This window comes from Salmo salar, chromosome ssa25 (assembly GCF_905237065.1).
Source record: "Salmo salar chromosome ssa25, Ssal_v3.1, whole genome shotgun sequence".
In the NCBI taxonomy this organism is placed as follows: Eukaryota; Metazoa; Chordata; class Actinopteri; order Salmoniformes; family Salmonidae; genus Salmo; species Salmo salar.
The window spans coordinates 2,956,061-2,983,742 of record NC_059466.1 but is presented as its reverse complement, the minus strand read 5'-3'; the positions used below and the strand labels follow the sequence as shown (position 1 = coordinate 2,983,742).

At 41.2% G+C, this 27,682-nt stretch overlaps 1 protein-coding gene across 1 annotated transcript in view; it reads left to right on the top strand.

Annotated features, from left to right (window-relative positions):
- The window catches only part of LOC100380858 (E3 ubiquitin-protein ligase MYCBP2), a 356,005-nt gene that overhangs the window by 154,488 nt on the left and 173,835 nt on the right, over nucleotides 1-27,682 (top strand). The window contains 4 exon segments of the mRNA XM_045707688.1: nucleotides 11,190-11,271; nucleotides 17,098-17,215; nucleotides 17,513-17,717; nucleotides 23,668-23,821. Coding sequence (XP_045563644.1) covers nucleotides 11,190-11,271; nucleotides 17,098-17,215; nucleotides 17,513-17,717; nucleotides 23,668-23,821 — 559 coding nt within the window.

Sequence of the window (27,682 nt, the reverse complement as noted above, 5' to 3'; positions counted from 1 at the left end):
TATAAACAGAGCCATGGTAATATGGCCGTATTGTCTCTCATGAGTTTCACAAAATTGGACCAAACGGACCAGTTCGTAGCTGGATTCTTCATCGATCTTTTATACCTTCTCCAGAACATAAATGTTGTTCGGTTCTCCAGTCCTGTGAGGTGGAAGAATTCCTGGGTTCTTTCTATGAAACCCACTCTGTATACTGTGGCCATGAGGCGGGACATTTTCTTCGGAATTTACGACCTCTCTCACAGGGCCTGAGTAGGGGGAGGTAGGTGGATGGTACATAGAAAACCCAAAGAGGGCAACGTCATGACAATACTGTACGCTTTCTTGAATTTGTTCTGGATTTGGGGACTGTGAAAAGACCCCTGGTGGCATGTCTGGTGTGTGTGTCAGAGCTGTGTGTAAGTTTACTATGCAAACAATTTTGGATTTTCAACACATTAATGTTTCTTATAAAAAGTGTTAGTATGCATAGTATTTATATCAGCGCTCTGATTACAATGAAGAGCAAGACATGCCTCTCTTGGCCCCCTGCAGCTTAACTAGGTCTTTCGTTGCAGCACTCGACCACACAACTCGACAATGATCAAGATAAGACAAAACTAGTGCCTGCAGATCTTCCTTCTTGCGAGTGTGGTGTAAAAAAAGCAGAGCATCTCTTTATTACGGACAGACCTCTCCCCATCTTTACAACCGTTGCATCTATATGTTTTGACGTTGACAGTTTACAATCCAAGGTAACGGCAAGTAATTTGTGACTCGTTTCAGGCAACTAGGCGTGCGTCACTACTTCACAGGTCCTTTTTTTTATTTTTATGAAAATGTGTTTTTTGGAGAACTGCCTTCTGGAACACGTGAACTTTCATGTGGCTTAATAACAAACTTGTATGCCACCTGTAACTATAAATAAAATTGTTAAATTACGAGCCTAGTTGGTTTAGCCATGGAAAAAGTCAGCATCCTTCCCGCTAGCCAGGATTGGCTGAGATAATGAGTGGGCTGGACATGCCGAGAGATGAGTTGAGATTGGTCTGCCATGTAGCATGCTTAGGTAATCCTTTCTAATGCAGCTTTTTTTTTTTTTTTGATATCACGTAGTAGAACTGCATAAGTGTTGCTCTCCACTTTCTGGAGGAGAGCAACACTTTTGTTTTGAAATCAATGGAATTATAGCATGATAGCTAAGGAGATACAGAAAATTCTGCCATTTGATTGCAAATATGTAGACCGAGTCAAAAAGGGAACACACAAAAGGCTATTGTATATAACACCTGTCTCCGGATTACATCTTCAAACTAAGGGCAACCATGGTATCCGTGACAGAGAGGGAGAAGCGTCCATCCATGTATACGGGTAAGAGAGTCTAGCTAGCTACATTTTGCTAGGGTGAGTAAGATGTTCTTTCATTTGTGTCTGGAAGTAGCTAGCAAGCTAGCCAACGTTATCCCATTTGCTTGGGTGCTCGACTGCTGCTGTTAGGTCAGAATGCACAGATCAACCCTACTTTTCGTCATGAGCGTCCAGTGTGCGCTCTGAACGCTCCGAGAGCAAAACAGTCTGAATTTACGAATGGCAAATCTGACAATGCTCTGAGTTTACGAATGCCCAGAGCACACTCTGGCACTCCAGATTAAATTTATGAACACACCCGTAGAATAAACCAGCGTTTAGTCTTGAAATGTTTGGTTAAGTACATAGCCTCACGTGAATCATTAAAGGATGGGCGGGGCTAAAGCTATTAACTTCATACGACGAGTTTGACAATAGCCAGTGAAAAATCAGTGTGCCAAATTCAAAACCACAAATCTAATAATTTCAATTTCTCAAACATACGACTATTTTACACCATTTTAAAGATGCACTTCTCCTGAATCGAACCACGTTGTCCGATTTCAAAAAGGCTTTACAGCGAAGCAAAACATTAGATTATGTTAGGAGAGTAAATAGACAAAAATAACCACACAGCCATTTTCCAAGCAACTAGATGCATCACAAAAACCCAAAACACAGCTAAATGAAGTACTAACCTTTAACGATCTTCATCAGATGACACTCCTAGGACATCATGTTACACAATACATGCATTTTTTGTTAGATAAAGTTCATATTTATATCCAAAAACATCATTTTACATTGGCGAGTGATGTTCAGAAAATATTTTGCCTCCAATACTGCCGGTGAATCAGCTCAACAATTTACTAAAATACTCATAAATATTGATAAAATATTAAACTGTTATTCAAAGAATTATAGATTAGCATCTCCTTTATGCAACCGCTGTGACAGATTTAAAAAAAAGCTTCACGGGGAAAGCACACTTTGCAATCTGAGTACTGTGCTCAGAAAAATACACTAGGCAATACAGATACCTGACATTTTGGAGTCATCTAAAATCATAAATAGCATTAGAAATATTCACTTACCTTTGATGATCTTCATCAGAAGGCACTTCCAGGAATCCCAGGTCCACAATAAATGTTGTATTGTTCGATAAAGTCCATAATTTATGTCCTAATAGCTCCTTGTTGTTTGCGCGTTCAGTTAGCTACAAATGTAGGAAGCTCGCGGAAAATGTCATGACGAAAAGTAAAAAAAAGTTATATTTCCGTTCATTGAAACATGTCAAACATTGTAAAGCATCAATCTTTAGGGCCTTTTTAACGTCAAGCTTCAATAATATTCCAACCGGACGATTCCAATGTCAAGAAATACGTCATGGAACACAGCTACCTCATGTGAGTGTGCACCAATGAACCTCTTTAAGGAATACCTAGGATAGGATAAAGTAATCCTTCTAACCCCCCCTTAAAATATTTAGATGCACTATTGTAAAGTGGTTGTTCCACTGGATATCATAAGGTGAATGCACCAATTTGTAAGTCGCTCTGGATAAGAGCGTCTGCTAAATGACTTAAATGTAAATGTAACTGATGTCCTTCCCTGAGTCAACAACTTCCCAGCCTTCTTGTTCGCTCTCTGTTCACTGCAAAAGGCTGAAACAAGGTTCTAAAGACTGTTGACAACTAGTGGAAGCCTTAGGAAGTGCTAAATGAATCCTTAGTCACTGTGTGTTAGATAGGCAATGACTTGGAAAGATTCCACGCATCAGATTTCCACTTCCTGGTAGGATTTTTCTCAGTTTTTGCCTGCCATTTGAGTTCTCTTATACTCACAGACATCATTCAAACTTCTGGTGAATTTACTAAATTACTCACGATAAACGTTCACAAAAAACATAATTATTTTAAGAATTATAGATACAGAACTCCTCTATGCACTCGCTATGTCCGATTTTAAAATAGCTTTTCGGTGAAAACACATTTTACAATATTCTGAGTAGATAGCCCAGGCATCACAGGGCTAGCTATTTAGACACCCACCAAGTTTAGCACTCACCAAAGTCAGATTTACTATAAGAAAAATGTTATTACCTTTGCTGTTCTTCGTCAGAATGCACTCCCAGGACTTCTACTTCAATAACAAATGTTGGTTTGGTTCAAAACAATCCATAGTTATATCCAAATAGCGGCGTTTTGTTCGTGCGTTCAAGACACTATCCGAATGGTAAAGAAGGGTGACGCGCACGACGCATTTCGTGACAAAGAAATTCTAAATATTCCATTACCGTACTTCGAAGCATGTCAACCGCTGTTTAAAATCCATTTTTATGCAATTTTTCTCGTAAAAAAGCGATAATATTCCGACCGGGAAAGCGTGTTTATGTTCAAAGAGAGAGAAAATAAAAACATGGGGTCGACTCGTGCATGCGCCTGCGTCCCATTGTCCTCTGATAGAGCACTTACCAAAAGCGCTAATGTTTTTCAGCCAGTGGCTAGAATTACATCATTCAGCTTTTTCCCGCCTTATGGGAGCCTTAGGAAGTGTCACGTTACAGCAAAGATCCTCAGTTTTCATTAAAGAGAGCCAAGAAGAACAAGAACTTGTCAGACAGGTCACTTCCTGTAAGGAATCTTCTCAGGTTTTTGCCTGCCATATGAGTTCTGTTATACTCACAGACACCATTCAAACAGTTTTAGAAACTTTAGGGTGTTTTCTATCCAAAGCCAATAATTATATGCATATTCTAGTTTCTGGGCAGGAGTAATAAACAGATTAAATCGGGTACGTTTTTTATCCGGCCGTGCAAATACTGCCCCCTACCCCCAACAGGTTAAAGAAAAAGCCTTGAATTAGTAGTTGTGTCCAAACTTTTGACTGGTACTGTAAGATCGAGCCGGTTGGTCACATTTAGTCTCCTTAACTTCAACAGCCACACCATTCATTACCTGGATCAGCTGAGCTATAGAACTTAAGTGATGATTTGTATCAAATAAAATGCTCTTAGTTTTAGAGATGTTCAGGACCAGTTCATTTTGGCCACCCATTCCAAAACAGATTGCAACTCTTTAAGGGTTTCAGTGACTAAATTATCTGTGGTTGCTGATGCCTATATGGTTGAATCATCAGTATACATGGACACACATGCTTCGATTAATGCCAGTGGCAGGTTATTGGTAAAAATAGAAAAGGGTAGAGGGCCTAGATATTTGGCCTCTGGTACACCACGCTTTACATGTTTGACATTAAAGAAGCTTTCATTAAAGAAAACATGTTATGGTCAATAATATCAATGGTTGCACTGAAATCGAGCAATAAAGCTCCCACAATCTTATTATTATCAATTTCTTTCAACCAATCATCAGTCATTTTTGTCAGTGCAGTACATGTTGAGTTCCCTTCTCTATAAGCATGCTGAAAGTCTTGTTAATTTGTTTACAGAGAAATAGCATTGTATTTGGTCAAACACCATTTTTTCCAACAGTTTGCTAAGAGCTGGCAGCAAGCTGATATGTCTGCTGTTAGAACCATTAAAGGCCGCTTTACCACTCTTGGTTAGCGGAATAACTTTGGCTTCCCACCAGGCCTGAGGATTAAGACTTTCCTCAAGGCTCAGATTAAATATATGACAGATAGGAGTGGCTGTAGTCAGCTACCATCCTCACTATCTTGGTTGCCCAAGATTCTGGGGCGGGGCTTGGCTTTCCTTCCCCTATAAGCAGTCTATAGACAGGGTAAGATAGCAATCCATGCTTTGGTTTTGTTTACCTGGCCACTGTCTTCATAACTAACCTTTTAGCATTTGGGGCCCAAAACCAATCCAAGCCAATATCCCCTATATTAACGTTTTCCACATTGAAATATCCCTTTAACCCATTCGAGTCGATGGATGTACAGGTGTATCAATCTAAGTAACATAATTTAAAAAATGCCCATCAAAATCAGTTTAAGCCTGAGATCTTTTTTTTTTTTTTTTTGCTTTGGATGTATTTCAATCGACTGCATCTGCAGTGAAAGGTGCTAGAGTGGTGTTTGTTAGACCATAAAACATCCCGAAAACCGGTCTTCGCAAACGTCTATAGCGTCTGAGCGGTTTGACCTACAAAGTATTATGATCACTCTATGAAAAGGGGAGACTCATGAACATGATAGTGTTCTCTGTGTCACAGGACTCGTCTGAAGGTAACCGATACCGGTTTAAAACAATTAATGGAAGTATGAAGGTAGTTTTGTGCCTGTGAAAAAGGGGTTAAATGTGTGTTAATAAAAATCAACAGTATCAATCAATCAATTGTATTTATAAATGCTATTTTTACATCAGCCAATGTCAAAGTGCTATACAGAAACCCATCCTAAATCCCCAAACAGAAAGCAATGCAGATGTAGAAGCACGGTGGCTAGGAAAAACTACCTAGAAAGGCAGGGAACCTAGAGAGGAACCAGGCTCTGAGGGGTGGCCAGTCCTCTTCTGACTGTGACGGGTGGAGATTGTAACAGTACGTGGCCAAGATGTTCAAACGTTCATAGATGACCAGCAGGGTCAAATAATAATAATCAGTGGTTGCAGTTGGCTTTTCATAGCTGAGCATTCAGCGTTCGAAACAGCAGAGAGTCGAAAACAGCAGGTCTGGGACAAGGTAGCACGTCCGGTGAACAGGTCGTAGTTCCATTGCTGCAGGCAGAACAGTTGAAACTGGAGCAGCACTACGACCAGGTGGACTGGGGACAGCAAGGAGTCATCAGGCTAAGTAGTCCATAGGCATGGTCCCAGAGCTCAGGTCCTCCAGGAGAGAATAGTGAATTAGAGGGAGCTTACTTAAATTCACACAGGACACCAGATAAGACAGGACAAATACTCCAGATATAACAGGCTGACCCTAGCCCCCGGACATATAAACTATTGCAGCATAGATACTGGAGGCTGAGACCGGAGGGGTCGGGAGACACCAGGCAGGATATAGCCCCACCCACTTTGCAAAAGCACAGCCCTCACACAATTAGAGGGATATCTGCAAACTACCAACTTACTACCCTGAGACAAGGCTGAGTGTAACCCTTGAAGGTCTCCCCCACGGAGCTAACCCGATGGGGGCGCCAACCCGGGCAGGAAGATCACGTCAGTGACTCAACCCACTCAAGTAATGCACCCCACCTAGGGATAGCATGGAAGAGCACTAGTAAGACATTTTCAGATATTACACATTTCTAATTTTGACACATAGTGGTTTCATTTCAAGCTAAATTGTACTGTTCGCTAGCTAACAGCTGGCTGGCTCCCAAGCTGACATTATTCATTTCCCAGAGCGGTTTCCTTTTCTAGTTAGAGCCTAATGTAAGCTAGCTAACGTTGAACCTGGTTGGTTAGCTTCCAGCATTTTGGCATTGTTGGCACTTTGTTCATTGTTATTTAACTAGCTAACGTTTGCTGGCTGGCTCATTAGCTAACGTTACGCAACATGTGTGATCTTAAACGTTGTTTACCTAGCTAGGTTCATTGTTTCCCTAGCTAGCTATACGTCTTTAGCTAAAGTGTACTGTTAGCTAGCTAGTTAACATTAGCTGGCTGGCTCCCTAGCTGACATTATTTGTTTCCAAGAGCCGGTTGCTTTGTTAGAGCCAAACGTTATCTAGTTAACATTGAACCTGGTTGGTTAGCTCCCAGCACTGTGGCATTGTTGGCACTGTTCATTTGTTGTTAAACTTGCTAATGTTAGCTGGCTGGCTCGTAAGCTAACGTTACGTGACGTGTGCACAACACCCTTTGAATATGCCCAGTGTAATAATACATGTGTGCAAAAAGCATAATGAAATTGTTGCCAGCAGAGCTGGTTAGGCTGTTTTCATGTTATCCAGAGGTAACTAAATCGTGGGCCAGAGCCTCAAGTGTGCGCTCCGAGAGCAAAACGAGATGGGTGGGGCTAAGGCTTAAGAGGGTGTGAACAATGCTGAATGGGTGTTGACAAAAGAGCTCTTCACTAGATACCAAAACATTCAAATGCGTTTTTCTCAAAAGTGAGATTACAAGTTCAACAACTTTCAAAGCAGAATTACTTTAACATTGTTCCTCAAATGCAGTGTATGATATACCATTTTGTAGCTCTGAGTCTCTACTTTTATCCAATGTAAAAAAGTTTTGCTATGTAAGACCGAATCCAGGTGGTGAGTCACATGAGTCTTCAATGAAGACTTAAAGGTCAAGACCGAGTCTGCGTCTTTCACATGGATAGGCAGACCATTGTAGGAGCAAGCCCATGTAATGCTTTGTAGGTTAGCAGTAAAACCTTGAAAGCAGCCCTAGCCTTAACAGGAAACCCATGTAGAGGCTAGCACTGGAGTAATATGATTTTTTTGGGGGGGTTCTAGTCAAGATTTTAGCAGCAGTGTTTAGCACTAACTGAAGTTTATTTAGTGCTTTATCTGGGTAGCCCGGAAAGTAGAGCATTTCAATAGTCTATTCTAGAAGTGACAAAAGCATGGATTGGCTTTTCTGCATAATTTTTTACAAACATTTTCAGATTTTTGCAATGTTATGAAGATGGAAAAAAATATGTCGTTAAAATGTTATGTTCCTCAGAAGAGTACCAGTCAAATGTTTGGACACACCTTCTCATTTAAGTTTTTTTTTTTTTTTCACTATTTTCTACGTTGTAGAATAATAGTGAAGACATCAAAACTAACAAATACCACATATGGAATCATGTAGTAACCAAAAAAGTGTTAGACAAATCAAAATATATTTGAGATTCTTCAAAGTAACCGCCCTTTGCCTTAATTTCTTACATCTAGATATCCAATGATAGGGCGTGGCGCGAAATACAAACTACTCTCCTTTATCTAACCACACTGTCCGATTTCAAAAAGGCTTTACAACGAAAGCAAAACATTAGATTATGTCAGGAGAGTACCCAGCCAGAAATAATCAGACACCCATTTTTCAAGCTAGCATATAATGTCACAAAAACCAAAACCACAGCTAAATGCAGCACTAACCTTTGATGATCTTCATCAGATGACACTCCTAGGACATTATGTTATACCATACATGCATATTTATATCAAAAACCAGCTTTTTACATTAGCATGTGACGTTCAGAACTAGCATTCCCACCGAACACTTCCGGTGAATTTACTAAATTACTCACGATAAACTTTCACAAAAAACATAATTATTTAAAGAATTATAGATACAGAACTCCTTTATGCAATCGCGGTGTCAGATTTTAAAATAGCTTTTCGGTGAAAGGACATTTTGCAATATTCTGAGTACATAGCCCGGCCATCACGGCTAGCTAATTTGACACCCACCAAGTTTGGCCCTCACCAAACTCAGAATTACTATTAGAAAAATTGGATTACCTTTGCTGTTCTTCGTCAGAATGCAGTCCCAGGACTTCTACTTCAACAACAAATGTTGGTTTGGTTCCAAATAATCCATAGTTATATCCAAATAGTGGCGTTTTGTTCGTGCGTTCAAGACACTATCCGAAGAGTAACGAAGGGTGACGCGCTGGCGCGTATCGTGACAAAAGATTTCAAAATATTCCATTACCGTACTTCGAAGCATGTCAAACGCTGTTTAAAATCAATTTTTATACGATTTTTCTCGTAAAATAGCGATAATATTCCGACCGGGAGTCGTTGTTTTCGTTCAAAGACTGAAAATGTAAAATGGACTCTTCATGTGCACGCGCACCCCCGTCTCATTGTTCTCAGATCGACCACTATCCAAATGCGCTACTGTTTTTCAGCCATGGACTGCAGAGTCATCATTCAACGTTCTGGCGCCTTCTGAGAGCCTATGGGAGCCTTAGAAAGTGTCACGTTACAGCAGAGATCCTCTGTTTTCAATAAAGAGGCTAAAGAATGCCAAGAAATGGTCAGAGAGGGCACTTCCTGTTAGGAATCTTCTCAGGTTTTGGCCTGCCATATGAGTTCTGTTATACTCACAGACACCATTCAAACAGTTTTAGAAAGTTTAGGGTGTTTTCTATCCAAATCAATTATATGCATATTCTAGTTTCTGAGCAGGAGTAATAAACAGATTAAATCGGGTACGTTTTTTATCCGGCCGTGAAAATACTGCCCCCTATCCATAACAGGTTAACGACAGCTTTGCACACTTGGCATTCTCTCATCCAGCTTCACCTGGAATGCTTTTCCAACAGTCTTGAAGGAGTTCCCACATATGCTGAGCACTTGTTGGCTGCTTTTCCGTCACTATGCAGTCGAACTCATCCCAAACCATCTCAATTGGGTTCTAAATAAATCACAGCCAGTGTCACCAGCTAAGCACCATCAAACCTCCTCCATGCTTCACGGTGGGAACCACATATGCAGAGATCTGTTAACCTACTCTGCATCTCACAAAGGCACAATGGTTGGAACCAAAAATCTCATCAGACCAAAACACAGATTTACACCAGTCTAATGTCCATTGCTCATGTTTCTTGGCCCAAGCAAGTCTCTTCTTCTTATTGGTGTCCTTTAGTAGTGGTTTCTTTGCATCAATTCGACCATGAAGGCCTGACTCATGCAGTCTCCTCTGAACAGTTGATGTTGAGATGTGTCTGTGACTTGAACTCTGTGATGCATTTATTTGGGCTGCAATCTGAGGTGCAGTTAACTGAAATTAACTTATCCTCTGCAGCAGAGTTAACTATGGGTCTATCTGTGGCGGTCCTCATGAGAGCCAGTTTCATCACAATGCTTAATGTTTTTTTGCGACTGCACTTGAAGAAACTTTCAAAGTTCTTGAAATATTCCGGATTGACTGACCTTCATGTCTTAAAGTAATGATGGACTATGGTTTCTCTTTGCTAATTTGAGCTGTTCTAACCATAATATGGACTTGGTCTTTTACCAAATAGGGCTATCTTTGGTATCCCAAACCTACCTTGTCACAACACAAGAGATTGGCCAAAACACATTAAGAAGAAATTCCACAAATGAACTTTTAACAAGGCACACCTGTTAATTAAAAGTCATTCCAAGTGACTACCTCATGAAGCTGGTTGAGAGAATTCCAAGAGTGTGCAAAGCTGTTATCAAGGCAAAGGGTGTCTACTTTGAAGAATCTCAAATATATCAAATATATTTTGATTGAACACTTTTTTGGTTACTACATGATTCCATATGTGTTTCATAGTTTTGATATTCTACAATGTAGAACATAGTAAAAATAAAGAAAAACCCTTGAATGAGTAGGTGTGTCCAATCTTTTGACTGGTACTGTATATATATTTCCGGAGCTTTCTTATGTATCCTAGATATAGGACAAACACTTCAAAACGTTGTTTCTTTTGATTATATTTTGTAATTTTTTTGGGCCATTCATAAATGGTTTTCAATGTGTTTCTCTGGGCTATATTAGTAAAGGCCAAAATCAATAATTTGTCCTATAATTTTTGTAGTACTTTTTGGGGATACCTAAAGTGCTCCTAAAATATATAATTAAGGGAATTATCCATTGTATGACAGTCCTAAAACAATTACATATGTCAATTTAACCCCCCCCCCGCCCCCACGGCTTGGACATTTAAGAATTCAATATAATGTAGAGGATGTTATAAGATTTCAATCTGCTGGGACCTGACCTGTATGGAAATGTGTTAATAGGTCATTCTTTATGACCCTATTTGTTGTTTTTAGCAAGTAAGCGCTTAACAGTTCAATGACAAATACACATGTACAATTGAAATTCTGTGGATAATGTAAGACGGCAATACTCTCTGTATGTAACATGACTGTATATTGGAAAATAACACATATGAACATATGAAACGTGCACAACATATTCAGATAAGTAATGTGGTGGAATGTTATGGAACGTATTTGTCTCTGGTTCTGTCTTGTAGTGGTGCTGATGGAGAATGGGGATGTCTATACGTTTGGCTATGGTCAGCATGGCCAGCTTGGACACGGAGACGTCAACTCAAGGTAACCACTGACATGCAAAAATGGTAAACATTTGGACACAAAAAAACATAGTTCTAGATGTTCTGTTCAGACAATGAATAGGTTTTAACAGTGTAGGATAGATAGAAGGGTAGGTTGTCAGTGTTTTCCACAAGTACATAAAGTAGCAACCCGTGGGGGCTTGCCTCCCATGGTTAGACATATTTACCTTAGGAATACTTTATCAAGTTTACCTCCCAGATTGGAAATATTTGTTGTGGTAGACCCGCATGCTCACACCGCCATCCCTAGTGCCTGCATTGTTGTTTGCCACATGGCTTTAAATTGTACGAATTAGTTTTTTCTCGTTTGCCCATGCTATTTCAATAATAAATCATTTGATTTTCCAATTGTTAATGATGGCGGATTGATTGATTTTCAAGTTAAGTACACTTGTTTTCAAGATGAGTGAGAAGACAATTATCCAGCCCATTGGGTATTTCACTACACTGCCATATGCCATGTTTTGAAATATGCAGACTGACGGGTTAAAAGTACGTTAACATTGTAATACATTGAAACAGCCAGTTTTCTAGCTCCGCCCATAACTTGGGGATTTTATAGCATTTCCAGAATGCATGGATTATTGAGTTAATGTTTGTTTTACACTTATGGCATGACTCTTGCTGTTCTTCTGTAGAATTTGGGAATTTTGTCTCCTGTATAATACATTCTGTACATTAGTTTATACTGGGTTAAGCGTACATTTTTGTTAATTGTACTTTCTTTAGTTATGCTCTAACATTCCCTCCATCTTGTTCCAACATCAGTTATTGTTAAGTCTTGGTTCTAATCGTTTTTATTTCTTTCTAAGAGCTTGTTAGTTGGATATGCTCTCTGCAAGTTTTTGTATATCTTTATTTGGTAACACTTTACACCCTGCGTCCTAACACGTTATGACACTATTTACAGTGCATGTATTCAGACCCCTTCACTTTTTCCACATTTTGTTACATTAGCCTTATTCTAAAATTGATTAAAATCCTCATCAAACTACACACAATACCCCGTGATGATGAAGTGGAAACAACATGTTTTTAGAATAAAAAATTAATAAATATAAAAACCTGAAAGACCTTATTTACGTAAGTATTCAGACCATTTGCTATGAAACTTGCAATTGAGCTCAGGTGCATCCTGTTTCCATTGATCATTCTTGATGTTTCTACAACTTGGAGTCCACCTGTGTAAAATTCAATTGATTGGACATGATTTGGAAAGACATACACCTGTCTATATCAGGTCCCACAGTTGACAGTGCATTTCAGAGCAAAAACCAAGCCTTGAGGTCAAAGTAATTCTCCGTAGAGCTCTGAGACAGGATTGTGTCCAGGCACAGATTTGGGGAAGGGTATCAAACAATATTTGCAGCATTGAAGGTCCCCATGAACACAGTGGCCTCCATCATACTTAAATGGAAGAAGATTGGAACCACCAAGACTCTTCCTAGAGCTGGCCTCCAGGCCAAACTGAGCAATCGGGTGAGAAGCGCCTTGGTCAGGGAGGTGACCAAGAACCCGATGGTCACTCTGAAAGAGCTCCGTAGTTTCTTTGTGGAGATGGTAGAACCTTCCAGAAGGACAATTATCTCTGCAGCCCTCCACCAATCAGGCCTTTATGCTAGAGTGGCCAGACAGAATCTACTCCTCAGTAAAAGGTACATGACAGCCTGCTTGGAGTTTGCCAAAAGGCATCTAAAGGACTCCGACCATGAGAAACAAGATTCTCTGGTCTGATGAAACTAAGATTGAACTCTGGCCTGAATGCCAATCGTCACGTCTGGAGAAAACCTGGCACCATCCCTACGGTGAAGCATGGTGGTGGCAGCATCATGCTGTGGAAATGTTCTTCAGCGGCAGGGACTGGGAGACCAATCAGGATTGAGGGAAAGATGAGTGGAGTACAGTACAGAGAGATCCTTGATGAAAACCTGCGCCAGAGTGCTCAGGAGCTCAGACTGGGACAAAGATTCACCTTGCGTAAAGACAACGCCGATCAACACCATTATCCCATAACCCCAAGACCCACTCCAATTTGCATACCGCCCCAACAGATCCACAGATGATGCAATCTATTGCATCCCACACTACCCTTTCCTACCTGGACAAAAGGAACACCTTACTTGAGAATGCTATTCATTGACTACAGCTCAGTGTCACATGACACCGCTCCCAATGGTGTGTTTCCCGCTAATTTGCGTTATGGGACAGATATTTGTGCGAAGCCTACCTCCTTGTGCACCTTACTGCGCTTATATTATGAAGAAATAATAGTTTAGGCCTATCAACATTTTATGCTAAACGATCTGATCTGTTGCATAATCTGATCTTTTGCATGCTTTTTACATTTTTGGAATGTATCCTAGGCCTACTGGTTGTATGAGTTTGGGATCTATCGTCCCACCACTGTCCCAGAGTCTGTTTGGTATAGGCAATTTTTTTCTTGCACGGAACAACAAGCTGACCAATAGAATAGGTAAACTTTTCTACTGTGGGGGATAGTAGATCGACATAGGCTAGTGATTTTGCTGTTCGTTACTCGTCTTGTTGGCTGAGGAAAGTAAATGTGGGCAGTTATTCTAACATAGGTGGCACATGGGTTTGAAGTTTGGGGAAGCAAATTTTCACCATAAATTCCCCTTTAATAAAACATTCCATGCATTCTCACATGTGCAGACTAATATAAGATAGCCTACTATTCCTAATGTGATGATTATATTGGATAGTCATAATTTAGGATTATAATATAACGCAATCACTGTTCGCAAAAAAGACTGTTCAATGCAGCGCGTAATGACTTACATGCTGACTACACCGCTTGCGTTACGTGCGCGAGCTGTGCAAAATAAATGTACACGTTATTCAATCATTGAATCCACACTGCTCGTGCGCTTCAACGAGTGTCTGCGTAGCCAGGCGCTAAAATATTTGTGAAGTTTAATGCGCTGCAAGTCCCGCCTCTCCCATCTCCTCATTGGTTTTTAGGAGCATATACCCACATGGGTGATTGAGTTCCACCCTCCAGTCCAGTTGGTGGTGATAATGAAACCACAAAGTTGGTTGCCAACCGCCATATAAAGTCCGAAGAAGAAGCCTGAAGGAGGTGAGATGACTAGAAACGAACTTGGTATACCCTTTTGTCTGTGGATTAATTGAGTAGAGGACCTTGTGCATTTCAGGTAAAATAACAACCCGATGTTTATATCTCAGGACAAATTAGCTAGCAACAGCAAGCTAGTTAGCTAAATTGCCATAAATGTTTAATGCTTTTCGACCTGTCCCCAAATTATTGTAGTTGGTTGAGTTCTTTTTGATATTTCAACCTGTGTCCTGACCGCATCTGGGGTGGGTGGGCAAAATCAACATCAACGGACACGCGCGCCCTGTCTAGTCAGCACGTTAGAGTAGGGCTATGCTATATCAGCCTACATTTCTTCTCCTTTGCACCAAAAAAATGCCATTTTATTAACTTTCCTGGGCAAGGTGGGACGTTTGTGTCCCACCTAGTCAACAGCCAGTGGAATCGCGTGGCGCGAAATACAAATACCTCAAAAATGCTATAACTTCAATTTCTCAAACGTATGACTATTTTCACCATTTTAAAGACAAGACTTTCGTTAATCTAACCACATTGTTCGATTTCAAAAAGGCTTTACAGCGAAAGCGAAACAGATTGTCAGGAGAGTACCCTGCCAAAAATAATCACACAGCCATTTTCAAAGCAAGCATATATGTCACAAAAACCAAAACCACAGCTAAATGCAGCACTAACCTTTGATGATCTTCATCAGATGACACTCCTAGGACATGTTATACAATACATGCATATTTTGTTCAATCAAGTTCATATTTATATCAAAACCAGCTTTTTACATTAGCATGTGATGTTCAGAACTAGCATACCCACCGCAAACTTCCGGTGAATTTACTAAATTACTCACGATTAACGTTCACAAAATACATAACAATTATTTTAAGAATTATAGATACAGAACTCCTTTATGCAATCGCGGTGTCAGATTTTAAAATAGCTTTTCGGCGAAATATTCTGAGTACATAGCCCGGCCATCACGGCTAGCTAATTTGACACCCACCAAGTTTGGCCCTCACCAAACTCAGAATTACTATTAGAAAAATTGGATTACCTTTGCTGTTCTTCATCAGAATGCACTCCCAGGACTTCTACTTCAACAACAAATGTTGTTTTGGTTCCAAATAATCCATAGTTATATTCAAATACCTCCGTTTTGTTCGTGCGTTCAGGTCAGTATCCGAAGGGTGACACGTGAGCGCATTTCGTGACAAAGAAATTCAAAATATTCCATTACCGTACTTCGAAGCATGTCAAACGCTGTTTAAAATCAATTTTTATGCAATTTTTCTCGTAAAATAGCGATAATATTCCAACCGGGCGACGTTGTATTCATTCAAAGGCTGAAAGAAAAAAATTGAGAATTCACATGAACGCGCATCTCCAGTGTCACTGTTCCTAGCCTGACCACTCACAAAATCTCCTGCTGTTTTTTGTCCAGACAGGAGAGACGTCATTCCACTTTCTGGAGCCTTCTGAGAGCCAATGGAAGCCTTAGAAAATGTCACGTTACAGCAGAGATGCTGTATTTTCGATAGAGATGCAACAGGAGGACAACAAATTGTCAGACAGGGCACTTCCTGTATGGAATCTTCTCAGGTTTTGGCCTGCCATATGAGTTCTGTTAAACTCAGACACCATTCAAAAAGTTTTAGAAACTTCAGTGTTTTCTATCCAAATCTACTAATTATATGCATATTCTCGTTTCTGGGCAAGAGTAGTAACCAGTATAAATCGGGTACGTTTTTTTATCCGGCCGTGCAAATACTGCCCCCTAGCCCCAATAGGTTTTAACACGTTTCATGCAATTCTACTACACTTTATGTCTGAAGACATTTGCTGAATATTTTTTTATTCGACAAAAATTACAGGGTAGCCTGCTCTGCTGACACTGACAAACATATCAATAAAAACGTTGTCTGATCCATATATTAGGCCTACGAAAAGGGGACACACAAATATAATATGATGTCCATCTAACCTGGAAGAGGAAATTATTGTCCAAAAACCAACAAAAGTGGCATTGACACAAGACAGTGAAAATGCACACTTACCGGGGATATGGCTGATGTTCTCCACTGGTGCCAATAAGAAGGCTACTTTTCATTCAATTAAATTAAGAATTCTGATGACTAAAACACAGATTGGATTATTTTGATTGCCTTCTCTTTACAGCAATAGCCATTTGTTTTCCAAACTATTTGCTGCGCTAAATAGGCTATATAATTTTGGCTAATTACTTTAGGGAAAGCTTAACTTCCACTAGCCTTATGGACACTCTGCCTATGTATTCTGACATCTTCAAATTGCTCATCGGATTTCGGTAGGAATGATGCACATAGTTGCATCCAAGTTGCATGTTCTGTTAATAGGAATATTCATAAACTAAATGTGATTTCTGTCTTTCTGAGAACCATGGGTGGCCCAGGTTACGCAACCAATGGTAAATATCTTAAATGTCCAGTAAATTGAAATCCTGCCGGTCAAATGTCCGGCGCCACATTTCCCTAACGGAAACCCTGGTGACAACATGGGGCTGTTTGTTTCCAACATTAGGACTGTTTTCCTCAGAAAATGTTGTTTCCTTGCCGTGATACCGGTATCATGACAACACTGGTCCCTTAATGTTTAACCTCAGTTTGTTGAGGGTGGTGTAAAGGCTGTCCTTGAACCTGGGTAATGAATTATTTACCCCCCCCCTCTCTGTGCCTTTTGTAGGGGTTCTCCCACGCTGGTGCAGGCCCTTCCAGGTCCGAGTATCCAGGTGACAGCTGGTAGTAACCACACAGCTGTGCTGCTCATGGACGGACAGGTCTTCACCTTCGGCAGCTTCTCGGTATGCCACGCAGCTGTTCTGGTTTATGCCCCTACGGTTTCGAGTTTAGATGTGCTTTTTATGTCACTTTCTTTCTTGATTAACTAAAACCATTTAATTGTATCTAACCCCACCCATAATCCTTAATTTTCCTTATTGACCTTGTTGTAATGGTCACATCTTTGTTTTTCCTCAGAGTGCAATGTTACTTTAAAACGCAATGCCATACCAATGCCATATTGTCTAAATCTATTATTTACTGAAGTCCATACACATTCTTATTGAATGCGTAGAGGTTAATATTACATCTCTCCACAGAAAGGGCAGCTGGGTCGGCCAATCCTGGATATGCCCTACTGGAACGCCAAGCCTTCCCCCATGCCCAACATTGGTGCCAAGTATGGCCGCAAGGCCACCTGGATCGGGGCCAGCGGCGACCAGACCTTCCTGAGGATCGACGAGGCCCTAATCAACTCGCACGTCCTTGCTACCTCCGAGATCTTTGCTAGCAAACACATCATTGGTAAGTAGCACACCCTCTGCTCACTCAGGTCCTAACCTGAACCTGAGATCAGGACTTGTATTCATAAAGTGTCTGAAATTAGTAATGCTGATCTAGAAATTTGGTCTTCTTGATCTTAATTAGAAGATTACATGGACGGGGGGGACCTGATCCTAGAATAGCACTGTTACTCGGAGACACTTTGTGAATACAGGCCCTGAGCGCATCTCAAACTTTAAAGCAAAACTCCCATTGACGTAAATGCGTGATTCACATTCAAGTTAGGATGGGTCCTTAACTCAAATGTCTTTATGTAGAAATGTCTTCTTTTGTGTGAATATATTACACAAAATATATAGTATTTAGATTAAACAATGAACTATCTCCTATGCCATTTTAGCTAGCCTTTCTTAAAAATGTACCTCAACGAAAAAGCGCATTAGCCTTTAAAGTGGAACTGACAGCATTTATGCAACATGAAATCTTATTTAAATCTGTTCATATACACACCCAGGAAGAATTTGACACTTATGACAAGCGAGCACTTAGATATGTTCATTTTTACTTTTTCATAAATTCTTAGTGTTTGGGAATTACTTATACTTAGGTATTTGTGAAGTTCTATTGCAATATAGAGTAGGAAAGGGGCCGTGCGTTTGGACAATTAATAGGCACTGCAGTAATTAAAACCTAATAAAAACATCTGTCTCACCCAAGACCGGAGTCTACTCAGCAGGTGCGCCTTAGCCAATCAGAGCTACAGTAGGCCTTTATGCAAACAAGCCATTCTCCACAAAGGACTTCCATAATTCCCTTTGAACTGGACAGTGTGTTTTCAGGCAGTATTAACAGTGTGACTTTAGATCATTAGAACGCATTCGCCAAAAGCCACAAAATACACCTGAATGGATTTCTGCAAATATATGTAAATACCACGGGAGTCCTCTTACATTTGGGAACTTTGCAGTCCAATTGATCAAACAACCATGAAGGAAGGCTCTCTCTCCCTCAGTTATGCACAACAACAAGATCAACAACTAATGCTAGCCAGAGCAAGATTACCTAAAATATAATGAAGGAACATTACATTTACATTTTACATTTTACTCATTTAGCAGACGCTCTTATCCAGAGCGACTTACAGTAGTGAATGCATACATTTCATACAATTTCATACATTTTTTTTTTCTGTGCTGGCCCCCCGTGGGAATCGAACCCACAACCCTGGTGTTGCAAACACCATGCTCTACCAACTGAGTTGGAGTTTAGATATAAACTCAACTTTTTCAGCTAGTTGCCTGTCAAAATTGCACTGATAAACCATGGGGAATAGTAGCCTACTCATCCTTCTGCAGCTTGCCTGCCAATGCATTCATTCTTGTCCCAACCAAGCACCCAAGCTAACTGGCTAAAGTTGGCTAGCTACTTTTTTTAAATGTATTTTTTTATTGAACCTTTATTAAACTTGGCAAGTCAGTTAAGAACAAATTCTTATTTACAATGGCGACCTACCCCGGGCCAAACCCTAACCCGGACGACACTCAGCCTATGGGACTCCCAATCACGGCCGGTTGTGATACAGCCTGGAATTGAACCATGGTCTGTAGTGACCACACTGAGATGCAGTGCCTTAGACCGCTGCGCCACTCGGGAGCCCTCTTTCAGACACAAATGAGAGGACACCTCACTCTGACCATTTTACTCGCTGTAGCAGAGCTGGTTACATGTTATCTACATCATTTGTGACGATTACTTTTTTTGCCTACGTTTACTGACACCTGTCATATCTAATGGGTGTTACGCGTTTGTAAATTCATCAGTTACTCTGCGCTCTGCCACACTCAGATGAGAGTGCTCTGAAATCGGAGTAGATAGCCAGAGTGAATTTGCAAACGCAAGGGATATGCTAACTGGATAACAGTCGTTCTTACTAGCTAAATAAATGACACCTGCGTCTCTAGCTGTGTAATGCCACCGAAAACGATATGACGGGAAAAAGTCACCCACTCCTCCAATGACATTACATGATATCCTCCTAGCAGCTAACTAACGTTAGGCTCCGTGCTTTTAGCTTGCTACGTAACAAAAATATAAACGCAACATGTAAATGGTTGGTCCCATGTTTCATGAGCTTAAATAAAAGATCCCAGAGCATTTCTCCTTTGCCAAGATAATCCATCCACCTGACAGGTGTGGCATATCAAGAAGCTGATTAAACATCATGATCATTACACAGGTGCACCTTGTGCTGGAGACAGAGGCCACTCTAAAATGTGCATTTTTGTCACACAACACAGTGCCACAGATGTCTCAAATTTTGAGGGAGTGTGCAATTGGCATGCTGACTGCAGGGATGTCCACCAGAGCTGTTGCCAGATAATTCAATGTTAATTTCTCTACCATAAGCTGCCTCCAATGTCGTTTTAGAGAATTTGTCAGTACGTCCAACCAGCCTCACAACCTCAGACCATGTGTAACCACTCCAGCCTGCAGGATCGTCTAAGACCAGCCACCCGGACAGCTGATGAAACTGAGGAGTATTTCTTTGTTTTAAAAGCCCTTTTGTAGGGAAAAACTCATTCTGATTGGCTGGGTCTGGCTCCCAAGTGGGTGGGCGTATGCCCTCCCAGGCCCACCCATGGCTGCGCCCCTGCCCAGTCATGTGAAATCCATAGATTAGGGGCTAATTCATTTTATTCAATTGATGGATTTGCTTATATGAATTGTAAATCGTTAAATGTTGCATGTTGCATTTGTTTTCTGTCTAGATACACTAGCTTATTAGCCACGTTATGAATTAATTGTTATCATTGCCCTCGCTAGTTTGATTTTATTGACATTCCCAGCCTCAGTTACATTTGCCATTTTTGTCTAAAATATTGAGTCATTGAAACTGAAACAGTGCATCCCGAATGAAGGCTTCAAACAATGTACCAGGGACTACCAAGAAATGTATTGGTGAATTATATTAATCATGCAGTGAACTACATCCATCTATTCTGCCAACAATGCCTTGGTGTACGGCATGGAATGTTGAGTCAAATAAAATTTGTTTTAAATAATCAAATCAGATCAAATTGTATTTGTCACATGCGCCGAATACAACAGGTGTAGTAGACCTTACAGTGAAATCTTACTTACAGCCCTTAACCAACAATGCAGTTAAGAAAATCCCCCAAAAAGTAAGAGATAATAACAATAGCGGGGCTATATACAGGGGGTACCGGTACAGAGTCAATATTTTGGGGGGCACTGGTGTTGAGGTAATTATGTACAGTTGAAGTCGGAAGTTTACATACACCTTAGCCAAATACATGTAATCTCAGTTTTTCACAATTCCTGACATTTAATCCTAGTAAAAATTCCCTGTCTTAGGTCAGTTAGGATCACCGCTTTATTTTAAAAATGTGAAATGTCAGAATAATAATAGAGTGATTTATTTCAGCTTTTATTTCTTTCATCACGTTCCAAGTGGGTCAGAAGTTTACATACACACAATTAGTATTGGGTAGCATTGCCTTTAAATTGTTTAACTTGGGTTGAACGTTTCAGGTAGCCTTCCACAAGCTTCCCACAATAAGTTGGGTGAATTTTGGCCCATTCCTCCTGACAGAGCTGGTGTGAGTCAGGTTTGTAGGCCTCCTTGCTCACACTCGCTTTTTCAGTTCTGCCATTTTGCCACAACTTTGGAAGTATGCTTGGGGTCATTGTCCATTTTGAAGACCCATTTGCAACCAAGCTTTAAGTTCCTGACTGATGTCTTGAGATGTTGCTTCAATATATCCACATAATTTTCCTACCTCATGATGCCATCTATTTTGTGAAGTGCACCAGTCCCTCCTGCAGCAAATCACCCCCACAACATGATACTGCCACCCCCGTGGTTCACGGTTGGGAGGGTGTTCTTCGGCTTGCAAGACTCCCCCCTTTTCCTCCAAACATAACGGTGGACATTATGGCCAAACAGTTCTATTTTTGTTTCATCAGACCAGAGGACATTTCTCCAAAAAGTACGATCTTGGTCCCCATGTGCAGTTGCAAACCATAGTCTGGCTTTTTTATGGCGGTTTTGGAGCAGTAGCTTCTTCCTTGCAGAGCGGCCTTTCAGGTTATGTCGATATAGGACTTGTTTTACTGTGGATATAGGTACTTCTGAACCTGTATCCTCCAGCATCTTCAAGGTCCTTTGCTGTTGTTCTGGGATTGATTTGCACGTTTTGCACCAAAGTACGTTAATCTCTATTAGACAGAACGAGTCTCCTTCCTGAACGGTATGACGGTTGCGTGGTCCCATGGTGTTTATACTTGCGTACTATTGTTTGTACAGATGAACGTGTTACCGTCAGGCATTTGGAAATTGCTCCCAGAGACGAACCAGACTTGTGGAGGTCTACAATTTCTTTTCTGAGGTCTTGGCTGATTTCTTTTGATTTTCCCATGATGTCAAGCAGAGGCACTGAGTTTGAAGGTAGGCCTTGAAATACATCCACAGGTATACCTCCAATTGACTCAAATGATGTCAATTAGCCTATCAGAAGCTTCTAAAGCCATGACATCATTTTCTGGAATTTTCCAAGCTGTTTAAAGGCACAGTCAACTTAGTGTACGTAAACTTCTGACCCACTGGAATTGTGATACAGTGAAATAATGTCTGTCTGTAAACAATTGTTGGAAAAATGCACAAGGTAAATCTCCTAACCGACTTGTCAAAACTATAGTTTGTTAACAAGAAATGTGTGGAGTGGTTGAAAAACAAGTTTTAATGACTCCAACCTAAGTGTATGTACATTTCCGACTTCAACTGTAGGTAGAGTTGTAATGACTGTGCGTAGATAATAACAGAGTAGCAGCAGTGTAAAAGAGGGTGGGGTTGAGGCAATGCAAATAGTCCGTTTTGCTATTTGATTAGCTGTTCAGGAGTCTTATGGCTTGGGGGTAGAAGCTGTTTAGAATCCTTTTGGACCTAGACTTGGCGCTCCGGTACCGCTTGCCGTGTGGTAGCAGAGAGAACAGTCTATGTCTAGGGTGGCTGGAGTCTGACAATTTTTAGGGCCTTCCTCTGACACCTGGTATAGAGGTCCTGGATGGCAGGAAGCTTGGCCCCGGTGATGTACTGGGCCGCACGCACTACCCTCTGTAGTGCCTTGCGGTCAGAGGCCGAGCATTTGCCATACCAGGCAGTGATGCAACCCGTCAGTATGCTCTCGATGGTGCAGCTGTAAAATATTTTTGAGGATCTGAGGACCCATGCCAAATCTTTTGTCTCCTGAGGGGGAATAGGTTTTGTTGTGCCCTCTTCACGACTGTCTTGGTGGGCTTGGACCATGTTAGTTTGGTGATGTGGACGCCAAGGAACTTGAAGCTCTCAACTTGCTCCTCTACAGCTTCGTCAATGAGAAACCTCTTATGAAGTTGGTTTTGTAGCATCAACTGGGAATTTTATCTTTTTGACTGATATATATGGTTCTGTTTCATAACAGCAAAGTAGCTAAAATGCTGTCAGTTCCACTTGAAATGTCCAATGCAGCAGTTATTTCAATATTAAATCATTTCTGGGCAACAATTAAGTACCTTACTGTGATTGTTTTCAATTAAAATACTAAAAAAGTAACAATAAATGCTTCATAGCGAAGGGCAATTTCTCAAGCGAAGATTTAGCTAGGACTGTGTGGGAGTGGTCTGAGTGGGGAGGGGAAAACTGTCTCTTTTCGGCAGAGAGGTTTAAACACTCATTCTTAATGGTCTAATAACTAATTTACCGCCTGCTGATGGTCACCAGGCATACAAAAACTCCATCCCGCCAAAACAGGCACAAATTTCAGCCTGTCTTTTCAAACTGCTCTTACACTAAAAGTGCATTATCATTTCACAATTTTAATTCTGACCTCATAATGTATATATAACAAAGGTAAATCACGTTTTTGACTGCACTGTGCCTTTAATTAACCTCTCTTCTCTGTGTCTGTACCAGGCTTAGTCCCCACCTCAGTGTCGGAGCCCCCCCCCTTTAAATGCCTGCTGATCAACAAGCTGGATGGCAGCTGCCGCACCTTCAATGACTCAGAGCAGGAGGACCTGCAGGGCTTCGGCCTCTGTCTTGATCCCGTCTACGACGTCATCTGGAGGTCAGACTCATTCTCATTCTCTTTATTTAAATTTGTATCTCTTTCTCTCTATCCCTCCCTATATCCCCTTCTTCTGAGTTTAGCTGTGTCTCATAGAACAACCTTTTCTATAAATATGGTGCACTATTAATGTTTTCACACTAACGAGCAGAAACTGGTTACAGATCCGCCATAATTGTTGGAACCATGCTGGAAAGGACAATAGGGAAATAAAAAGCAGAGTCAGATCAGTACGGTTTGGGTCAGTCCTGTGGAGTGAATCTAGAATTGGTGATGCTATGTGGGGAGTATGGTATCATTTCAGACTCACTCTCCCGGCATGTTGTCCTTTTAAATGTGACAGACAGTAAACTCAAAACCCATAGTCATAACCACAGTGGACTTTACCTAGCAGGGTCTTGTAGATGACCTGGAGCCAGTGGGTTTTGCGACGAGTATGAAGCGAGGGCCAGCCAACGAGAGCGTACAGGTCCCAGTGGTGGGTAGTATATGGGGCTTTGGTGACAAAACGGATGGCACTGTGATAGACTGCATCCAGTTTGTTGAGTAGGGTATTGGAGGCTATTTTGTAAATGACATCGCCAAAGTCGAGGATCGGTAGGATGGTCAGTTTTACGAGGGTATGTTTGGCAGCATGAGTGAAGGATGCTTTGTTGCGAAATAGGAAGCCAATTCTAGATTTAACTTTGGATTGGAGATGTTTGATGTGAGTCTGGAAGGAGAGCTTACAGTCTAACCAGACACCTCGGTATTTGTAGTTGTCCACATATTCTAAGTCAGAACCGTCCAGAGTAGTGATGCTGGACGGGCGAGCAGGTGCGGGCAGCGATCGGTTGAAGAGCATGCATTTAGTTTTACTTGTATTTAAGAGCAGTTGGAGGCCACGGAAGGAGAGTTGTATGGCATTGAAGCTCGTCTGGAGGGTTGTTAACAGTGTCCAAAGAAGGGCCAGAAGTATACAGAATGGTGTCGTCTGCGTAGAGGTGGATCAGAGACTCACCAGCAGCAAGAGCAACATCATTGATGTATACAGATGAAAGAGTTGGCCCAAGAATTGAACCCTGTGGCACCCCCATAGAGGCAGTTTGGGTCAAGAGTGTCCCCTCCTTTGAAGAGGGGGATGACAGCAGCTGCTTTCCAATGTTTTGGAATCTCAGACGACACGAAAGAGAGGTTGAACAGGCTAGTAATAGGGGTTGCAACAATTTCGGCAGATCATTTTAGAAAGAAAGGGTCCAGATTGTCTAGCCCGGCTGATTTGTAGGGGTCCAGATTTTGCAGCTCTTTCAGAACATCAGCTGACTGGATTTGGGAGAAGGAGAAATGGGGAAGGCTTGGGCGAGTAGCTGTGGGGGGTGCAGTGCTGTTGACCGCGGTAGGGGTAGCCAGGTGGAAAGCATGGCTAGCTGTAGAAAAATGCTTATTGAAATTCTCAATTATAGTGGATTTATCGGAGGTGATAGAGTTTCCTATCCTCAGTGCAGTGGGCAGCTGGGAGGAGGTGTTCTTATTCTCCATGAACTTTACAATGTCCCAGAACTTTTTTGAGTTTGTGTTGCAGGAAGCAAATTTCTGCTTGAAAAAGCTAGACTTGGCTTTTCTAACTGCCTGTGTATATTGGTTTCTAACTTCCCTGAAAAGTTGCATATCACGGGGGCTGTTCGATGCTAATGCAGAACGCCACAGGATGTTTTTGTGTTGGTTAAGGGCAGTCAGGTCTGGAGAGAACCAAGGGCTATATCTGTTCCTGGTTCTAAATTTCTTGAATGGGGCATGCTTATTTAAGATGGTGAGGAAGGCATTTAAAAAAAATAACCAGGCATCCTCTACTGACGGGATGAGGTCCATATCCTTCCAGGATACCCGGGCCAGGTCGATTAGAAAGGCTTCAGGGAGCGTTTGACAGTGATGAGTGGAGGTCGTTTGACCGCTGACCCATTACGGATGCAGGCAATGAGGCAGTGATCGCTGAGATCTTGGTTGAAAACAGCAGAGATGTATTTAGAGGGCAAGTTGGTTAGGATGATATCTTTGAGGGTGCCCGTGTTTACGGCTTTGGGGTGGTACCTGGTAGGTTCATTGATAATTTGTGTGAGATTGAGGGCATCAAGCTTAGATTGTAGGATGGCTGAGGTGTTAAGCATGTCCCAGTTTAGGTCACCTAGCAGCACGAGCTCTGAAGATAGATCGGGGGCAATTAGTTCACATATGGTGTCCAGAGCACAGCTGGGGGCCGAGGGTGATCTATAGCAGGCGGCAATGGTGAGAGACTTGTTTTTAGAGAGATGGATTTTTAAAAGTAGAAGTTCAAATTGTTTGGGTACAGACCTGGATAGTAGGACAGAAATATAAACGCAACAGGTGACAATTTCAAAGATTTTACTGAGTTACAGTTCGTGTGACCCCTTTCAGGAAACTAGGTGTATGTCGCAAGTCACGACTTCACAGGAGAGCTGTTTGAACATTAAAAATGTTTTTTATTTTTTTATTGCAGAAAGGCCTTCTGGAACATGTGAACTTTCATGTGCCTTAATATCAAACTTGTATGCCTTAAATGGTTAAATTACGAGCCTAGATGGTTTAGCCACAGAAGAAGTGGGCAACCTTCCGCTAGCCATGACTGGCTGAAAGAATGAGTGGGTTGGACATACCGAGAGATGAGTTGAGATTGGTCTACCATATAGCACGTGTCTGTCTATTGGAGCTGGTCAGTATGTTTAGGTTATCGTGTCGAACGCGGCTTTAAAAATATTTTTTAGTGCGTAGTAAACTGCATAATCCAAATGTCAAGTTAAAGTGTACTGTTAGCTAGCTAACGTTAACTGGTTGGCTCGCTAGATAACATTATGTGTATGCTCTCCACTTTCTGGAGGACTGAGTTTTGAAATCAGTGGAATTCGAGTATGATAGCTAAGGAGATGGAGAAAACACCAGTCTAGAATACATCGTCAAGCTAAGGGCAACCATGCATGGCATCAGACGGTGGATGCCTCCAACCATGATGTATACTGGTAAGATTATCAGATATTACACTTTTGTAATTTTGACAGTGGTTTCATTTCAAGTGTACTGTTAGCTAGCTAAAGTTAGCTGGCTGGGTCGCTAGCTAAACGTTGCGTATGATCTTATTCTTCGTATCTCAGACACATTTGCTTGACTGGTTATAGCCATATAACCTGGTGGTTAGCTACCTGCAGATTCATGCAGGTAGTAATGTCATGAGTTGTGATTGTAGGTCCATTGTTTAGCTAGCTAACTAGCTAGCTACATGTCTTAACAAAGACTCCACTCTGATTTTGACAAAGTATTTTCCTTTCAAGTTGGTGTACTGTTTGCTAACTAGCTCGCTAACTAACGTTACGTCATGTGTTGGGATTCATTGTTTACCTAGCTAGCTATCTAGCTACATTTCTTAACAAAAGACTCTCCTTAGTGTGCCAGAGCGCAGAATAACTGATGCATTTTTGAACGCCCAACACCCGTTGAATATGTTCGGTGTCAGTAAATGTCGGCAACAAAGCATAATTCAATTGTTGCCAGCAACAATATTGTCACCAACGCTCTAGATAATGTGAAAAAAGCCTACCCAGCTCTGCTAGGGCAAGTAAAATGGTCAGAGTGGGGGTGTTTTCTAATTATGGGTCTGGAAGTAGCTAGCCAATGTTTGCCAGTTTTCTAATTATCTAGGTTCTTCCATCATTTTCAGACAACATTTTGAGATGATAAATAAATAAAAACATTTAATTGCTATTATACACCTTATTTTATAGGCAATCTTTAGTCTAAATATTGATTAATTGACCCCACGGGGAATGAAATGTGGTTTAACCAATTTATGTTGCATAGTAACGTGTGTCAATA